The sequence below is a fragment of the Bombina bombina genome, chromosome 2 (genome assembly GCF_027579735.1).
Source record: "Bombina bombina isolate aBomBom1 chromosome 2, aBomBom1.pri, whole genome shotgun sequence".
Taxonomy (NCBI): domain Eukaryota; kingdom Metazoa; phylum Chordata; class Amphibia; order Anura; family Bombinatoridae; genus Bombina; species Bombina bombina.
In genome coordinates, this window is record NC_069500.1 from 252,015,513 (window position 1) to 252,036,666 (window position 21,154).

At 37.7% G+C, this 21,154-nt stretch overlaps 1 protein-coding gene across 2 annotated transcripts in view; it reads right to left on the bottom strand.

The window, feature by feature from the left end:
* The window catches only part of LOC128648700 (solute carrier organic anion transporter family member 4C1), a 185,983-nt gene that overhangs the window by 89,478 nt on the left and 75,351 nt on the right, over positions 1-21,154 (bottom strand). For both annotated transcript variants that reach the window (XR_008400615.1, XM_053701516.1), the window contains exon 2: positions 13,145-13,408. Coding sequence is in view for 1 of the 2 variants with exons in the window: in XM_053701516.1 (XP_053557491.1) it covers positions 13,145-13,408 (264 nt within the window). In the remaining variant the exon portion in view is untranslated. The remainder of the gene's footprint in view (positions 1-13,144; positions 13,409-21,154) is intronic.

A 21,154-nucleotide genomic window follows, 5' to 3' on the forward strand; every position in this document is an offset into this window, starting at 1 on the left:
CTAGACATATACAAAACACGGAAGGGAACTGCACTCTCATACCGGACCGGGTACACATCCCATGACCCTGCAACATGCTCAGCCCTGGGTGCCACTGGCACTCACAGGAAGCTGTGCTGTCCCCAGAGCCACAAGCAGTTAACCCCAGACAGAATATACTGTATACACATATTCAATATGAAATATAAGTTTATTATTGAAATAAATGTATAAAAAGGGTTTAAAAGGGATATGTTATGTGTCATGGTGTTTGACTGGGAAGGGCTCATAGGTGTATATGTGTTTATATTTTTATGTGTATATGTATATATGTGTGTATATATATCTATCTACCTATCTATTTGTCTGTCTGTCTATATATATATATATATATATATATATATATATATATATATATATATATACATACACACAAATGTTCATTATCATGCACTGCTGTATCTTACTTTACCCAAATGCTGATTCAAAGAGATAAAATATATAATACTTGCTGGAAAGCACTCACATGAGTTTAAATAAAAGCAAAGTTTATTTAATTCCATCATTAAAAATGTTTTGGCTACAAGATTAAACTTTGTCAAGACAGTGTAAAATTACACTGGTTTTCTTTCTATACCTATAACTATAATTCCAACTGGACTATATTTGTCTTTATAAAAAATGGAGAGTTGGAGTATGTCATTTGCTTTTTGTGAGAAGTAACCTGTATATATATATATATATATATATATATATATATATATATATATATATATATACGGTATACACATATTCAGTATGAAATATAAGTTTATTATTGAAATAAATTAATAAAAAGGGTTTAAAAGGGATATGTTATGTGTCAAGGTGTTTGACTGGGAAGGGCTCATAAGTGTATAAGTGTATATATTTCTATGTGTATATGTATATATGTGTGTATATATATATCTATCTACCTATCTATTTGTCTATCTATCTATATATATATAAACACACACAAATGTTCATTATAATGCACTGCTGCAATGCTGATTCAAAGAGATAAAAAATATAATACTTGCTGGAAAATATTCACAGGAGTTTCAATAAAAGCAAAGTTTATTGAATTCCATCATTAAAAATGTTTTGGCTACAAGATTAGACTTTGTCAAGACAGTGTAAAAGCCATGTCCACCTATTAGTGCTTTCCAGCAATTTTATATATATATATATATATATATATATATATATATATATATATATATATATATATATATACAGTATATAAATATATGTGTGTATGTATATACTATATATATATATATATATATATATATATATATATATACTAGTCCTAAAGCCCGTTCACACGGGCCATTTTTTGCAGGGTACAGCGGTCCCACCCCTTGCGCTCTCTCCCTCCCCCTCTCTTTTGCTCTCTCTCCCCCCTCTCTTTTGCGCTTTCTCTCCCCCTCTCTTTTGAGATCTCTCTCCCCCCTCTCTTTTGCGCTCTCTCTCCCCCCTCTTTTGCGCTCTCTCTCCCCCCCTCTTTTGCGCTCTCTCTCCCCCCTCTCTTTTGCTCTCTCTCTCTCCCCCCTCTCTTTTGCGCTTTCTTTCCCCCTCTCTTTTGAGCTCTCTCTCTCCCCCTCTCTTTTGAGCTCTCTCCCCCTCTCTTTTGCGTTCTCTCTCTCCCCTCTCTTTTGTGCTCTCTCTCCCCCCTCTTTTGTGCTCTCTCTATCCCCCCTCTTTTGTGCTCTCTCTATCCCCCATCTTTTGCGCTCTCTCTCTCCCCCCCTCTTTTGCGCTCTCTCTCCCCCCTCTTTTGTGCTCTCTCTCTCCCCCTCTCTTTTGGGCTCTCTCTCTCCCCCTCTCTTTTGCGCTCTCTCTCCCCCTCTCTTTTGTGCTCTCTCTCTCACCCCTCTCTTTTGCGCTCTCTCTCACCCCTCTCTTTTGCACTCTCTCTCCCCCCTCTCTTTTGCGCTCTCTCTCTCCCCTGTCTCTCTCCCTCCTCTCTCTCTCTCCCCTCTATCTCTCTCTCCCCTCTATCTCTCTCCCATCTATCTCTCTCCCCTCTCTCTCTCTCTCTCTCTCCCCTCTCTCTCTCCCCCCCCTCTCTCTCTCCCCCCCTCTCTCTCTCCCCCCTCTCTCTCTCCCCCTCTCTCTCTCCCCCCTCTCTCTCTCCCCCCTCTCTCTCTCTCCCCCCTCTCTCTCTCCCCCCTCTCTCTCTCCCCTCTCTCTCTCCCCTCTCTCTCTCCCCCCCCTCTCTCTCTCCCCCTCCCTCTCTCCCCCTCCCCCCTCTCTCTCCTCCCCTCTCTCTCTCCTCCCCCTCTCTCTCCTCCCCCTCTCTCTCCCCCCTCCCCCTCTCTCTCTCCCCCCCTCTCTTTCTCTTCCCCCCTCTCTTTTGATCTCTCTGTCCCCTTTCTTTTGCTCTCCCTCCCCCTCTCTTTTGCTGTCTCTCTTGTGCTCTCTTTATCTCCCCTCTTGATCTCTCTCTCCCCTTTCTTATCTTTTCCCTACCCCCTCTCTCCCCTCTTTTGAGCTGTTTTGAGCTCTCAGACTGCACAGCCTTTCACGGCCCGCCTAGCCCTGCCCCCTTCACGCTCGGCCACGCCCCCTTCACGGGTCTCACGCTCGGCCACGCCCCCTTCACGCTCGGCCATGCTCGGTCATGTCCACTTCTGCTCGCACTGCAGAGACTTAGGGACTGTAAGGCCAGGTGTGTTTGTCCTCGTGCTGTCTCTACTGCGCATGACAGCTTCGGACAAACACACTTGGCCTTTTATAGTATAGGATATATATATACAGTATATACTGTATATATATATATATATATATATATATATATATATAATTTTTTAATTTTATTTTCTTTTACACAGACACACACACACATATGTATATAATAGCACATATGTATATAATAGCAATAGCCAGCCTGTTTGCGGGCGCACGATAATTTGGTGCTCCACTTGTAATCTAGCCCTTAGTATGCAGTAACAAACTCCATAAGGTAACAATGGTGTTCAGGGCTGTTAATTAACAACTACAATTTTTCAGAGATGATTGTATGTTGGCAATTTCCATATGCCTTCTCATTGCAACATGTGTGTCTCACTTTGTCAATCATATTTAATATTACTGTTAAATATCCCTTTAAAAAATGTGTACAATCGCGTATGAAACAAGTGTCTGAAGCACTTTAAATCCAAACAGTGGTTATTTGTTTTATTTATTTGTGCGTTAATATTGTCATTATATCAGATGCTGAAGATATTTGCATTCCCTGTAGGTTATACTGCCTAGGGGATGAAACAAATTTTAATTAAAATACAAATTAATATTACATAATTATATTAAAGAAAACATTGAATTCTCAAACCATTTAAATGAGTCTATGGGGAAGTAGTACAATAAAGTGTGAATTTATCAGATCTTGCTATTATTTAAAGCTGGTATAATGATGGACAGGGTTTACTGTAGTCTCAGGGGGTCTGGTACAGTGGCAGACAGGGTAAAGTAGGCAGTAGGGAAAGTCAGTTTTGGTTAATGTACTGTAAAACTGGCATCAATATAATATAGTACCTTGAGTCAGAAACTCTGACATCTGGTCATAGTGACCAGGCAGAAAGAGACACTATTATTTAGGGACCCAAATACAGTTCAGTCAGCAGCTATAGAGAATCAGCTGTAGCTAGATGTTTCCATATTAGTTACAGGATAGTGGATTACATAGGATCTAGGCCCAAAAGTGCATTGAAAATGTTATTAAGTTCACCTGGTACAGGTCGATCTCTGGATGTAAAAATATGTTAATGAAAGCAAATATTAATAAGAAGCAATATATTCCCTTCCCAAGCAGGGATGCATCATGACTTTCGCAGACCCTATACACTTTCGCCTTATTGGGTTTCTTTCTCTTTAAAAAATATTAAAATGTATATGTAACGGCTGTGTTGCACCAATGATAACTATAATTCTGACTGGACTATATTTGTCTTCATAAAAAATGGAGTTGAAGTATGTAATTTGCTTATTGTGAGAAGTAACCTGTATATATATATATATATATATATATATATATATATATATATATATATATGTGATATCCCTTTAAGGTATATCCCTCCCACCATCCTTTTCACCCTATTTAACCTCGTTTTCGACAAACATACAGTGCCTGAGAATTGTTGTTTATGTTAAGAGGTAAATCATCCTGTGTTACCTTAGACTAATCCTGTTAACTTTCAGGTCCTTCTCTGTTCTAGAGTCTTACTAAAGAATTACCATCTATTTGTTGCTTTTTGCACTTTAAACTTTTATCGTGCATCTGTCATCTGATCCTGAGCTATCCGGAGCTTTCTCTCTCTCAGCGTACAGCGCACGTCTGCGCCCAGCCGAATCCGGAAGTGAGTCACACTCGCACACCTTCACCGCTGCAGCCACATCAAGCAGCTCCGTCGGACCGCTCCGCAGTAAGTCAGATGACGGTAAAGCCTAAGTCTGATTGCGGTAAGAGAGTTTCATCTTGTATCATAACTTATCTATTCAATCCTCTCATAGTAATTCTGAACCGGCATATTCTACCTAATTGTGATTCCGTTGCTAACTATTCTGTGATACAGTTGTGTGAGTGTGTGAAGACGGATGAATGTTTTGGATACAGTTTGAACTTATATTCTTCTACCAATACTTTTCTCTGAAGCCTAAATCCTGAGCTATTATATTAAGAATCATTGGAGTTCTAACATTAACTCACTGAGACACATTTAAAGGTACAGTCTAAGTATCTGAACTTTCACATTTTCCAACCATCTATAATAATCAGCTCACTGATTTTTCCCTCTATAACCAAGATTCATTTATAAGAGGGAATCTATCAAAAGAGCAACAAATACTTTTCACCTCAAACCAAGAAACTTGATTAAGGTGTAACAGTATTCTCAGGCCTAAAAAAATAGGGCTCTGCTGAAAATCTTCCATTAACATGGATGCAGCTGAGATCCAGAAGGCATTTAACAATGTACATCAAAAACTGGATTATTTAGCTCGTGGGTTAACGGAGGTTCAAGCAGAGACCACCACTTTAAAAGCATTAATGAAGGAATGCTTAACCCCAAAAGCAGCTGAGATACCAGAACCACAGGTTCAACCCCCTACGTTATTTTCTGGCAAGAGATCCACCTTCAGAGATTTCAAAAATGCCTGTAATTTAATGTATACACTGAAACCTCGCACCTATCATAGTGAAAGAATCAAAGTGTGTACAACTATATCGTATCTCACAGGTGAACCCCGCACTTGGGCAAATAGATTTTTTGAATCTAACAACCCAATTCTAGACTCCCTACAGGAATTTTTCTCAGCCATGTCTGAACTATATGAGGACACTCATACACAAATAATAGCAGAAACCAAACTTCGTTCTTTAAAACAGGGAAAACGCACTGTGGAGGAATATACCACTGACTTTCAGCTGTGGGCAACCGACTCCCAGTGGAACGAGGTAAGCCTCCGAAATCAGTTCCGGTTGGGATTATCAGAAATATTAAAGGATGAATTATCTAGACTGGACATGCCAGAAACGCTACCAGGTCTAATAAAGCTCAGTACCACATTGGATAGAAGAATCAGAGAATGAAAAGCTGAAAAAGGGAATTTTGAAAACCTCCCAAAACCTTACTATTCATCAAATCCCCATCATGAGAAAAATACCTCAAGTACCACTCCAATGGAAATAGGAGCCATAAAAGGACCTTTAACCCTTCAAGAAAAGACAAGAAGGAGACTCTCAAATCTGTGCATGTACTGCACGAATGAGGACCATTCAGTTTCAGTCTGTCCCCTACTGGAAAAACAAAAAAGGGGTAAGAAAATGAATTTAAGACATCTACATATTGACAATAAGACAAATCAATTAACTACTTCTCTCTCTTTACAGTGGGATCAAAACAACCTTCAGACTAACGCACTTATCGATTCAGGGGCTTCAGGGGTGTATATTAACACTGATTATGTATTAGCAAATAAAATACCCACGGTGTGCAAACAAAACCCTGTGTTTGTCAAATTAATAGATGGATCCTCTGTACAGAGAGGACCCATAACGCATCACACCATACCCTTATTGGTATCCACTTCTACAGCACATACTGAATATATATCATTTGATATCATCCCCATTGCCTTACACACTATAATTTTAGGTTACACTTGGTTGAAAACCCATAATCCCAAAATAGACTGGTCCCTAAATGATTTCAAGTTAAATTCAGACTATTGTCAAAAGACATGTTATCCACATACTTTCATAGGTAACATACAAACTATTCCAGAGGTTTATCAGGATTTGGAGGATGTCTTTGACTTGAAAGAGGCTGAAAATGTACCCCCTCATAGGTCATTTGACTGCCCTATAGAAATAATCCCAGGCTCTCAGATTCCTCACGGAAGAATCTATCCCATGTCTCAACAAGAACTTAAACAACTACGAACATATTTAGATGACAATTTACAAAAGGGGTTCATCACACATTCCACCTCACCTGCAGCTGCGGGTATATTCTTTGTGAAAAACAAAGATGGCTCATTAAGACCTATCATTGATTATAGAGCATTAAATAGCATTACAGTGAAAAATCTTTACCCTTTACCTTTAATTCCCGAATTGTTAGAAAGACTTACTGACGCCACAATATTCACGAAACTTGATCTCAAAGGCGCATATAATTTAATTCGCATAAAAAAGGGAGACGAGTGGAAAACTGCTTTCCGCACCAGATATGGGTTATATCAATACAATGTCCTGCCTTTTGGACTGTGCAATGCCCCGGCAACTTTCCAACATTTTATCAACAAAATTTTCCATGATTTGATAGACTCATGTGTCATCATATACTTGGACGACATTTTGATTTACTCCAAAACCCTGTCTGAACATGAGAAACATGTGAGATGGGTTCTCACAAGACTTAGACAACATAAATTATTCGCAAAACAGGAAAAATGCATATTTCATACCAACCACATAAAGTTCCTAGGGTACATCATTACACCAAACAAGATTCAAATGGATTTTATTGTTGATCTCCCTAAATCACAAAAATACAATACCATATTTGTTGTGGTTGATCATTTAACTAAACTCGCACATTTCATTCCATTACTATCTTTACCCACATCAAAGGCTACCGCACAAACCACCATAGATTCTATTGTGCGCCTTCATGGGTTACCCAGAGTCATAATTTCAGACCGTGGAATTCAATTTACTTCTGCTTTTTGGAGATCTTTATGTCAGTTATTAAAAATTGAGCCCAGATATTCAACCTCATTCCACCCCCAAACCAATGGATTGACAGAAAGGTTGAACCAAACCTTGGAACAATACCTAAGGTGCTATATTACACACCTACAAGATGATTGGATCACGTATTTACCATTGGCTGAATTCTCTTATAACAATTCTGTTTCATCTTCTACCAAGATGACGCCATTTTTTGCCACTTATGGTTATCATCCAACATCTATAACCTTATCACATACAACAGTTAATCCACCAAGTGCTACTGATTACACTTCTTCTTTACAACAGAGACTGAACATTTTAAAACCCATCTCATTGAAGCTAAAGAAAGGCAGAAATACTACTATGATCAAAAACACAGAGAGACAACAAATTACAAGATAGGAGATCTTGTCTTACTTTCTACTAAACATCTGAAATTGCCAAGTAAGAAACTAGGAAATCAGTTTATAGGTCCTTATCCCATAGAACAAATCATAAATGAAAACGCAGTTAAACTCACTCTACCTAGGGATTTCAAGATACATAATGTCTTTCATGTTTCATTACTGAAGCCCTATAAATTGGATCCTTTGAGGCAGGTCAGAGTCCCTCCACCTCCTATTCTACTCGACAATCACAAAGAGTTTGAAGTAGATAGGATTCTTGATTCTCAAATTTGTAGGCATCAACTAGAGTACTTGATTAAATGGAAAGGTTATGGTCCTGAAGACAATTCCTGGCAACCACATTCGGAGATCCATGCACCTGTGTTGCTCAGACGTTTTCATCTCAAGTATCCTTTCAAACCTCACCTGGGGTCTCTTGGGGTGGTCCCTTGAGGGGGGGGAGATGTGATATCCCTTTAAGGTATATCCCTCCCACCATCCTTTTCACCCTATTTAATCTCATTTTCGACAAACATACAGTGCCTGAGAATTGTTGTTTATGTTAAGAGGTAAATCATCCTGTGTTACCTTAGACTAATCCTGTTAACTTTCAGGTCCTTCTCTGTTCTAGAGTCTTACTAAAGAATTACCATCTATTTGTTGCTTTTTGCACTTTAAACTTTTATCGTGCATCTGTCATCTGATCCTGAGCTATCCGGAGCTTTCTCTCTCTCAGCGTACAGCGCACGTCTGCGCCCAGCCGAATCCGGAAGTGAGTCACACTCGCACACCTTCACCGCTGCAGCCACATCAAGCAGCTCCGTCAGACCGCTCCGCAGTAAGTCAGATAACGGTAAAGCCTAAGTCTGATTGCGGTAAGAGAGTTTCATCTTGTATCATAACTTATCTATTCAATCCTCTCATAGTAATTCTGAACCGGCATATCCTACCTAATTGTGATTCCGTTGCTAACTATTCTGTGATACAGTTGTGTGAGTGTGTGAAGACAGATGAATGTTTTGGATACAGTTTGAACTTATATTCTTCTACCGATACTTTTCTCTGAAGCCTAAATCCTGAGCTATTATATTAAGAATCATTGGAGTTCTAACATTAACTCACTGAGACACATTTAAAGGTACAGTCTAAGTATCTGAACTTTCACATTTTCCAACCATCTATAATAATCAGCTCACTGATTTTTCCCTCTATAACCAAGATTCATTTATAAGAGGGAATCTATCAAAAGAGCAACAAATACTTTTCACCTCAAACCAATAAACTTGATTAAGGTGTAACAAAATATATATATATATATATATATATATATATACTGTATACAAATATTCAATATGAAATACAGGGAGTGCAGAATTATTAGGCAAGTTGTATTTTTGAGGATTAATTTTATTATTGAACAACAACCATGTTCTCAATGAACCCAAAAAAACTCATTAATATCAAAGCTGAATAGTTTTGGAAGTAGTTTTTAGTTTGTTTTTAGTTATAGCTATTTTAGGGGGATATCTGTGTGTGCAGGTGACTATTACTGTGCATAATTATTAGGCAACTTAACAAAAAACAAATATATACCAATTTCAATTATTTATTTTTACCAGTGAAACCAATATAACATCTCAACATTCACAAATATACATTTCTGACATTCAAAAACAAAACAAAAACAAATCAGTGACCAATATAGCCACCTTTCTTTGCAAGGACACTCAAAAGCCTGCCATCCATGGATTATGTCAGTGTTTTGATCTGTTCACCATCAACATTGTGTGCAGCAGCAACCACAGCCTCCCAGACACTGTTCAGAGAGGTGTACTGTTTTCCCTCCTTGTAAATCTCACATTTGATGATGGACCACAGGTTCTCAATGGGGTTCAGATCAGGTGAACAAGGATGCCATGTCATTAGATTTTCTTCTTTTATACCCTTTCTTGCCAGCGCTGTGGAGTACTTGGACGCGTGTGATGGAGCATTGTCCTGCATGAAAATCATGTTTTTCTTGAAGGATGCAGACTTCTTCCTGTACCACTGCTTGAAGAAGGTGTCTTCCAGAAACTGGCAGTAGGACTGGGAGTTGAGCTTGACTCCATCCTCAACCCGAAAAGGCCCCACAAGCTCATCTTTGATGATACCAGCCCAAACCAGTACTCCACCTCCACCTTGCTGGCATCTGAGTCGGACTGGAGCTCTCTGCCCTTTACCAATCCAGCCACGGGCCCATCCATCTGGCCCATCAAGACTCACTCTCATTTCATCAGTCCATAAAACCTTAGAAAAATCAGTCTTGAGATATTTCTTGGCCCAGTCTTGACGTTTCAGCTTGTGTGTCTTGTTCAGTGGTAGTCGTCTTTCAGCCTTTCTTACCTTGGCCATGTCTCTGAGTATTGCACACCTTGTGCTTTTGGGCACTCCAGTGATGTTGCAGCTCTGAAATATGGCCAAACTGGTGGCAAGTGGCATCTTGGCAGCTGCACGCTTGACTTTTCTCAGTTCATGGGCAGTTATTTTGCGCCTTGGTTTTTCCACGCGCTTCTTGCGACCCTGTTGACTATTTTGAATGAAACGCTTGATTGTTCGATGATCACGCTTCAGAAGCTTTACAATTTTAAGAGTGCTGCATCCCTCTGCAAGATATCTCACTATTTTTGACTTTTCTGAGCCTGTCAAGTCCTTCTTTTGACCCATTTTGCCAAAGTAAAGGAAGTTGCCTAATAATTATGCACACCTGATATAGGGTGTTGATGTCATTAGACCACACCCTTTCTCATTACAGAGATGCACATCACCTAATATGCTTAATTGGTAGTAGGCTTTCGAGCCTATACAGCTTGGAGTAAGACAACATGCATAAAGAGGATGATGTGGTCAAAATACTCATTTGCCTAATAATTCTGCACTCCCTGTATAAGTTTATTATTTAAATAAATGTATAAAAAGGGTTTAAAAGGGATATGTTATGTGTCATGGTGTTTGACTGGGAAGGGCTCATAAGTGTATATGTGTTTATGTGTTTATATTTTTATGTGCATATATATATATATATATATATATATATATATCTACCTATCTATTTGTCTGCCTGTCTATATATATATATATACACACAAATGTTCATTATCATGCACTGCTGTATCTTACTTTACCCAAATGCTGATTCAAAGAGATAAAAAATATAATACTTGCTGGAAAGCAATCACATGAGTTTAAATAAAAGCAAAGTTTATTTAATTCCATCATTAAAAATGTTTTGGCTATATATATATATATATATATATATATATATATATATATATATATATATGTGTGTATGTATATATATATATATATATATATTTTTATTTTTTTTAGACGCAAAGTTGATCCGCCGTAGTTAACAAAGCGTCAGGATCGTCAAATGTTGAAATGTGTGACGTTATATCCTCTCCCGCGATATAAATCTGACGCACATCGAAACTTGTGTTATTCGAGCGGAATACTGATCATCCGCCGTCACATTCAACTCTATTTGATCCTCTTGCCAATTTATCAAACATTTAACAGGTACGCTCGGGTCTATTCCGACACTGCGTAAATATCGTTCAAACCGCCACCCTTGAGGCCGCGAATGCCATAGAAATCAATGGGAGTCTGAAAACAAAGAAAGGTTATGTTCGATGCTGCAAGACAATGAAGCATATTAGATAATAAAAGTAAATTAGGGAGATGTTACCCTTCTTATGTATTATGATACATCTTTGTTTCTCATTACAAAGCAAGGGGAAAATATTATTGCTTCAAATTTGGTGCAAAGTATTGCCGCAAATTTGGTGCACTAGTAGATAAAGAGATAAAAATTAAATATATACATTACATAATATAGCCGACTTTCTTTTTTTGGATAAATCTATTTGCACCATGTTTAACGCATGTAATACAAGTCCCACTCTCCACTTCACACCAAATTTGATGCAACATTTTTCACACCAAATTTGACGCAATAACTCAAACTCCTAAAACAACCCACAAACTGGTAAACTTTTCCACAACTTCTTATTGGTGAATGCATAATCACGGGATTAATGAAATCAGCCAATCTGATTGAAATATACATTTTCTACTATCACTTACGAATCAAATTGCTCTATACTTGAGTCATTGATCACTCATCAGATCTTGTAAGTGCCATTTGTTACATTGTGTATTATACTTTGAAAGTATGTATATGTGAAATTAGTATTAAAGATAAACACTGATGAGGACATTAGGCCACACAGTGTAATATTTCTGACATTGGTTTTAATAATCGAATGATGTTTGTTTCAATATAATCTTAAAATGATAGCTCTAAGGGATTGTCTACCTAACAATAAACTGTCATGAATCAGATACAGGAGAAATTAAAATCACCTTTTTACTGTCATGCTATTTTCAGTGTTTTTCTTCCTTCTCTTGAATTTAATTTTCATTAAGAAATCTCATCTTAAATGCCAGCCCATTTTTTAACACCTGCATAGGGGTGGTGTTTCCGACTAAACTGCAATCAGGAAGGGTTAAACTGGTGCAGAAAGAAAACTGGCCCAGCTCTTAAAATATCAATTGATTGCAAATAAATACATATGATACCCTGATTACATGTTATATTCGCAATTATTCTTGCTCAGAATAATTATATATTTACACTATATACATATAGTGGTATAAATAAACAATGATATATGAAACACAACATTGTTTAGAACAAAAAAAGGAATTTAGGGACATGTAAATATGTTTGCAAAAGATTTCTGACATAACATATATATATACAAGTATGTGCAAATATATATGAACAAACTCTAGCATTAATAATCATTTTAAAAAAAGAAAAAAAATCATGAGCTAGGCATATCATGATTTCTAGAAATACAAATACACATTAATGTATGTTAAAATATCATATATCTGATTTTTTGTATAACAAATAAAAAAATTACTTTCTATGAGATATTATTGTCTGTTCAGGTATAAATCTAGCTATTTCTTGGACATTAACAGATGAAAAATAAAAGATTAGCTTTAGAGAAATGTGCTTGTTCATGGACAGTAATGAAATGTAAAAAAAAAATTGGAAAAAACAGAATATCTGCAACACCGAAAACTCTTGTTTATCAACAGTCCGATGCTCATCACACCATACTTGACGCACGTGTATTTGACAGACTTTTTAAAAAATAAGGTTGTTGTATGTAGATTCGCAGCAGCGATGTCTGGTAAGCGTATTGACTCCAGTGAATGCGTCCAGATTGACACAATGATAAATTGGCCCCATGGTTTCCTCCCCAATCAGTCCAACTTTAAAGATGCAAAAATTCCAAAATCTAAACTTTTCTAAAATCCAAATCTTTTCCATTCCTAAGTAGTTTGTGTTATCCACAAACATACATTCATTTTAGTGCCAGTATTGTCATTTATGTTTCACTTAGAAAAACAAACATGTTTTGCTTTCAACATGTCTTTAATTGCATAAAATGTCACTTACCACTATTTTTGCTTCCATACTGATAACTTCCACTTGTAAAGTGAGGCAAGGAAAAAACAATTGAACCTAACCCGATCATTAATGCTGCAAAGGCAAGCCATCTTGGTTTATGTCCTCTTTGTCCATAAAAAGAAACAAAAAGTGACAGAAGACAGAAAGCAATATCATAGCTGGAGGATATTAGTCCCGTCAGAGAACTGTTCAAGTCATAACGTTTCTCTATAGTAGAAATTACAACATTCACTAAGCCATTGACAGCAGTACCTGAAAAAAAAAAGAAAAGGCAACGTTCAGTTAAAATGCCAATTTTTACATTTCACTTATTCCATATAATCATCAGCACCTGCCAGACGCAAACAGGCAAAAAGTTCTGGTATATACTTATTTATACATACAGGGCTAGATTACAAGTGGAGCGCTAAATTATCGTGCTCCTGCAAGCGGGCAAATTTGCCCATTTGCTGGAGCGCGATAATTAACCAGCCATTACAAGTGACTGGTTATTGCTACTGTAAGCAGATCTTTTATTATTATTATCAGCTATTTGTAGAGCGCCAACAGGTTCCGCAGCGCTATGAACATACTGTAGGTGGTATATAAAAAACTATTACAGGGTTTAAATGGGGAGAGAGGGTCCTGCCGAGAGTTGCACTGTTATAGTCGGCTCTTATGAAGGTGAACTACAAACAGCTGGGCTCATAGGCTTACATGCTATGGGGTTTTAGGGGATAGCAGTGGAGATAGGAAGGTTAATGTAGGTTAAGCGTCCCTGGATAGTAGTGTCTTCAGGGAGCACTTGAAGATCTCTGGTTAATTTTCTAAAAGTGCCCAAAATGTCCTCAAAGTAGAGGGCATTATAGTTTTTTATTTATTTATTTGGGGCTTTAAAGTTGGTGGGAGTGGGGTGTGCACTAAAAAGTGCCTTTACATTGCGGCCTAAGGGAACTTTATGTTCCCAGTTAATATATATGTATATGACAATATACATATATATTTATGTGTTAATATGTGTATTTACACATATTCACACATAAATATATATGTATATAGTCATATACATATATATTTACTAACTGCTGCACATCGCTGCTCTACTTACCTCTTTGTTGCGTGAGGTTTGGATGCCGTCTCTGACGGCATCAGAACGAGGCTCCAATAGGAGCCTATGGAATCGCATTGCTGTAAACTTGTAGTACCAGTGCACATTAACGTGAGCTGGTATTACAAGGTGGAGCGCAAATATCGCTTTAGCTAAAGTGATATTTTGTGCTCTACTTGTAATCTGGCCCACAGTATATAAAAACGTATAAAATTTGCATTACTCTTAGAAATTCCAATAATAAAAAAGTAAGTCTACAAATAAAGGCCTGTTTATGGTGAAAGTCTTACCAGATTTAGATCCCGAGTATAAAATAATCCTTATTACACAGTATTTGATTGACATTGGTGTACATATTTATTTACGCATTGTTTTAATTATTTTGTATTCTATTATTGTTTGTGCTATTTAATCACTGTATTGTGATATCTATTTTATTTAATTATTCTTGCTGTTCTATGTATTTTCTATAGCACTGACTTGACCGGTTTCTCCACAGCTAAAAAAACCCCCATACGGCTAGATTTACGGCTAGATTTAAAGTTCTGCGTTCGCCGTTTTGGGCTACCACTGGTATTTAGAGTCAGTCAGGAAAGGGTCTAACGCTCACTTTCCAGCCGCGACTTTTCCATACCGCAGATCCCCCTACGCCATTTGCGTATCCTATCTTTTCAATGGGATCTTTCTAACGCCGGTATTTAGAGTCTTGGCTGAAGTGAGCGTTAGAAATCTAACGACAAAACTCCAGCCGTAGAAAAAAGCCAGGAGTTAAGAGCTTTCTGGGCTAACGCCGGTTCATAAAGTTCTTAACTACTGTGCTCTAAAGTACACTAACACCCATAAACTACCTATGTACCCCTAAACCGAGGTCCCCCCACATCGCCGCCACTCTATTAAAATTTTTTAACCCCTAATCTGCCGACCGCACACTGCCGCCACCTGCGTTATACTTATGTACCCCTAATCTGCTGCCCCTAACACCGCCGACCCCTATATTATATTTATTAACCCCTAATCTGCCGCCCCCGTCGCCTCCACCTACCTACAATTATTAACCCCTAATCTGCCGACCGGACCTCACCGCTACTATAATAAAGTTATTAACCCCTAATCCGCCTCACTCCCGCCTCAATAACCCTATAATAAAGAGTATTAACCCCTAATCTGCCCTCCCTAACATCGCCAACACCTAACTTCAAGTATTAACCCCTAATCTGCCGACCGGACCTCGCCGCTACTATAATAAAGTTATTAACCCCTAAAGCTAAGTCTAACCTTAACACTAACACCCCCCTAAGTTAAATATAATTTAAATCTAACGAAATAAATTAACTCTTATTAAATAAATTATTCCTATTTAAAGCTAAATACTTACCTTTAAAATAAACCCTAATATAGCTACACTATAACGAATAATTATATTGTAGCTATCTTAGGATTTATTTTTATTTTACAGGCAACTTTCAATTTATTTTAACTAGGTACAATAGCTATTAAATAGTTATTAACTATTTAATAGCTACCTAGCTAAAATAAAGAGAAATTTACCTGTAAAATAAAAACTAACCTAAGTTACAATTACACCTAACACTACACTATACTTAAATAAATTATTCCTATTTAAAACTAAATACTTACCTGTAAAATAAACCCTAAGATAGCTACAATGTAATTAATAATTACATTGTAGCTATTTTAGGATTTAAATTTATTTTACAGGTAACTTTGTATTTATTTTAGCTAGTTAGAATAGTTATTAAATAGTTATTAACTATTTAATAACTACCTAGCTAAAAGAAATACAAAATTACCTGTAAAATAAATCCTAACCTAAGTTACAATTAAACCTAACACTACACTATCATTAAATTAATTAAATAAATTAACTACAAATAACTACAATTAAATACAATTACATAAACTAACTAAAGTACAAAAAAATAAAAAGCTAAGTTACAAAAAATAAAAAAATAAGTTACAAACATTTTAAAAATATTACAACAATTTTAAGCTAATTACACCTAATCTAAGCCCCCTAATAAAGTAACAAAGCCCCCCAAAATAAAAAAATGCCCTACCCTATTCTACATTAAAAAAGTTCAAAGCTCTTTTACCTTACCAGCCCTTAAAAGGGCCTTTTGCGGGGGCATGCCCCAAAGAAAACTGCTCTTTTGCCTGTAAAAGAAAAATACAAAACTCCCCAACATTAAAACCCACCACCCACATACCCCTAATCTAACCCAAACCCCCCTTAAATAAAGCTAACACTACCCCCCTGAAGATCATCCTACCTTGAGTTGTCTTCACTCAGCCGAGCCACAGATGGAACCGAAGAGGAGATCCGGAGCGGCAGAAGTGATCCTCCAAGGGGCGCTGAAGAAGTCTTCCATCCGATGAAGTGATCCTCCAAGCGGCGCTGAAGAAGTCTTTCATCCAGGTGATGTCATCTTCCAAGCGGGGTCTTCAATCTTCTTCTTTAGGATCCATCTTCATTCCGCCGACACGGAGCATCCTTCTTCCCCAACGGACTACCGACGAATGAAGGCTCCTTTAAGGGACGTCATCCAAGATGGCGTCCGTCGAATTCCGATTGGCTGATAGGATTCTATCAGCCAATCGGAATTAAGGTAGGAAAAATCTGATTGGCTGATTGAATCAGCCAATCAGATTCAAGTTCAATCCGATTGGCTGATCCAATCAGCCAATCAGATTAAGCTCGCATTCTATTGGCTGTTCTGATCAGCCAATAGAATGCGAGCTCAATCTGATTGGCTGATTGGATCAGCCAATCGGATTGAACTTAAATCTGATTGGCTGATTCCATCAGCCAATCAGATTTTTCCGACCTAAATTCCGATTGGCTGATAGAATCCTATCAGCCAATCAGAATTCGAGGGACGCAATCTTGGATGACGTCCCTTAAAGGAGCCTTCATTCGTCGGTAGTCCGTCGGGGAAGAAGGATGTTCCGCGTCGGCGGAATGAAGATAGATCCGGAAGAAGAAGATTGAAGACCCCGCTTGGAAGATGACATCGCCCGGATGGAAGACTTCTTCAGCGCCGCTTGGAGGATCACTTCATCGGATGGAAGACTTCTTCAGCACCCCTTGGAGGATCACTTCTGCCGCTCCGGATCTCCTCTTCGGTTCCATCGGTGGCTCGGCTGAGTGAAGACCACTCAAGGTAGGATGATCTTCAGGGGGGTAGTGTTAGCTTTATTTAAGGGGGGTTTGGGTTAGATTAGGGGTATGTGGGTGGTGGGTTTTAATGTTGAGGGGAGTTGTATTTTTCTTTTACAGGCAAAAGAGCAGTTTTCTTTGGGGCATGCCCCCGCAAAAGGCCCTTTTAAGGGCTGGTAAGGTAAAAGAGCTTTGAACTTTTTTAATGTAGAATAGGGTAGGGCATTTTTTTATTTTGGGGTGCTTTGTTATTTTATTAGGGGGCTTAGATTAGGTGTAATTAGCTTAAAATTGTTGTAATATTTTTAAAATGTTTGTAACTTAATTTTTTTATTATTTGTAACTTAGCTTTTTTTATTTTTTGTACTTTAGTTAGTTTATGTAATTGTATTTAATTGTAGTTATTTGTAGTTAATTTATTTAATTAATTTAATGATAGTGTAGTGTTAGGTTTAATTGTAACTTAGGTTAGGATTTATTTTACAGGTAATTTTGTATTTCTTTTAGCTAGGTAGTTATTAAATAGTTAATAACTATTTAATAACTATTCTAACTAGCTAAAATAAATACAAAGTTACCTGTAAAATAAATATAAATCCTAAAATAGCTACAATGTAATTATTAATTACATTGTAGCAATCTTAGGGTTTATTTTACAGGTAAGTATTTAGTTTTAAATAGGAATAATTTATTTAAGTATAGTGTAGTGTTAGGTGTAATTGTAACTTAGGTTAGTTTTTATTTTACAGGTAAATTTCTCTTTATTTTAGCTAGGTAGCAATTAAATAGTTAATAACTATTTAATAGCTATTTTACCTAGTTAAAATAAATTGAAAGTTGCCTGTAAAATAAAAATAAATCCTAAGATAGCTACAATATAATTATTATTTATATTGTATCTATATTAGGGTTTATTTTACAGGTAAGTATTTAGCTTTAAATAGGAATAATTTATTTAATAAGAGTTAATTTATTTCGTTAGATTTAAATTATATTTAATTTAGGGGGGTGTTAGGGTTAGACTTAGCTTTAGGGGTTAATAGCTTTATTATAGTAGCGGTGAGGTCCGGTCAGCAGATTAGGGGTTAATACTTGAAGTCAGGTGTCGGTGATGTTAGGGAGGGCAGATTAGGGGTTAATACTATTTATTATAGGGTTATTGAGGCGGGAGTGAGGCGGATTAGGGGTTAATAACTTTATTATAGTAGCGGTGAGGTCCGGTCAGCAGATTAGGGGTTAATAAGTGTAGGTAGGTGGAGGCGTTAGGGGTTAATAAATATAATATAGTGGTCAACGGTGTTAGGGGCAGCAGATTAGGGGTTCATAGGGATAACGTAGGTTGCGGCGGTGTACGGAGCGGCAGATTAGGGGTTAAAAAAAATACACAGGGGTCAGCGATAGCGGGGGCGGCAGATTAGGGGTTAATAAGATTGAGCTTGCATTCTATTGGCTGATCGGAACAGCCAATAGAATGCGTGCTCAATCTGATTGGCTGATTGGATCAGCCAATCGAATTGAACTTGAATCTGATTGGCTGATTCCATCAGCCAATCAGAATTTTCCTACCTTAATTCCGATTGGCTGATAGAATCCTATCAGCCAATCGGAATTCGAGGGATGCCATCTTGGATGACGTCCCTTAAAGGAGCCTTCATTCGTCGGTAGTCCGTCGGGGAAGAAGGATGTTCCGCGTCGGCGGAATGAAGATGGATCCTGAAGAAAGAAGTTTGAAGACACCGCTTGGAAGATGACATCGCCCGGATGGAAGACTTCTTCAGCGCCGCTTGGAGGATCACTTCATCGGATGGAAGACTTCTTCAGCGCCCCTTGGAGGATCACTTCTGCCGCTCCGGACCTCCTCTTCAGTTCCATCGGTGGCTCGGCTGAGTGAAGACGACTCAAGGTAGGATGATCTTCAGGGGGGTAGTGTTAGCTTTATTTAAGGGTGGTTTGGCTTAGATTAGGGGTATGTGAGTGGTGGGTTTTAATGTTGGAGGGGGTTGTATTTTTCTTTTACAGGCAAAAGAGCAGTTTTCTTTGGGGCATGCCCCGCAAAAGGCCCTTTTAAGGGCTGGTAAGGTAAAAGAGCTTTGAACTTTTTTAATTTAGAATAGGGTAGGGCATTTTTTTTATTTTGGGGGGCTTTGTTATTTTATTAGGGGGCTTAGAGTAGGTGTAATTAGTTTAAAATTGTTGTAATATTTTTCTAATGTTTGTAAATATTTTTTTATTTTTGTAACTTAGTTCTTTTTTATTTTTTGTACTTTAGTTAGTTTATTTCATTGTATTTATTTGTAGGTATTGTATTTAATTAATTTATTGATAATGTAGTGTTAGGTTTAATTGTAGATAATTGTAGGTATTTTATTTAATTAATTTATTGATAGTGTAGTGTTAGGTTTAATTGTAACTTAGGTTAGGATTTATTTTACAGGTAATTTTGTAATTATTTTAACTAGGTAGCTATTAAATAGTAAATAACTATTTAATAGCTATTGTACCTGGTTAAAATAAATACAAAGTTGCCTGTAAAATAAATATTAATCCTAAAATAGCTACAATATAATTATAATTTATATTGTAGCTATATTAGGGTTTATTTTACAGGTAAGTATTTAGCTTTAAATAGGAATAAGTTATTTAATAAGAGTTAATTTATTTCGTTAGATTTAAATTATTTTTAATTTAGGGGGGTGTTAGTGTTAGGGTTAGACTTAGCTTTAGGGGTTAATACATTTATTAGAGTAGCGGTGAGGTCCGGTCGGCAGATTAGGGGTTAATACGTGAAGTTAGGTGTTGGCGATGTTAGGGAGGGCAGATTAGGGGTTAATACTATTTATTATAGGGTTATTGAGGCGGGAGTGAGGCGGATTAGGGGTTAATACATTTATTATAGTAGCGGTGAGGTCCGGTCGGCAGATTAGGGGTTAATAATTGTAGGTAGGTGGAGGCGACGTTGGGGGCGGCAGATTAGGGGTTAAAAAAATATTTTGCATACGAAGAGAGAAGCGCTCTACCAGGAACGAACAACAGCTCAGTGGTTTGTTCTATGGCGATTTACCACCCGGAAGCAGCCTCTTTTTGACCGAAACGATCGTCTGGGGTTGTTGTTTCTCTTGTTCAGAGAAGAATTGCCTGGTATTTCGGTGCTGGACTGTCATTGGGCAGGGTCAGACTGATATGCTACAGGATATTTTTTCTCTGTGAAGGGGCATAGTGTGCTAAAAGAGTATGCACCCTGAGTGGCACCCTAAAATGAACAGGCACGGAAGTTTTTCTAGCTTTTGTTCTGTCTCAGCTGAGTGCATCTCTCTCTCTTTTTATATTTATGCAAATTGCTCTTGGGTCTCCCTAAGAGTAAAAGGGGAAACCAGACGTGGACTCCTTGCACACATGCCCTTAGAGAGATGCGACTGCACTTCACTGACGAGGCCCACAGAAGGCCGAAACGATCGTCTGGGGTTGTTGTTTCTCTTGTTCAGAGAAGAATTGCCTGGTATTTTGGTGCTGGACTGTCATTGGGCAGGGTCAGACTGATATGCTACAGGATATTTTTTCTCTGTGAAGGGGCATAGTGTGCTAAAAGAGTATGCACCCTGAGTGGCACCCTAAAATGAACAGGCACGGAAGTTTTTCTAGCTTTTGTTCTGTCTCAGCTGAGTGCATCTCTCTCTCTTTTTATATTTATGCAAATTGCTCTTGGGTCTCCCTAAGAGTAAAAGGGGAAACCAGA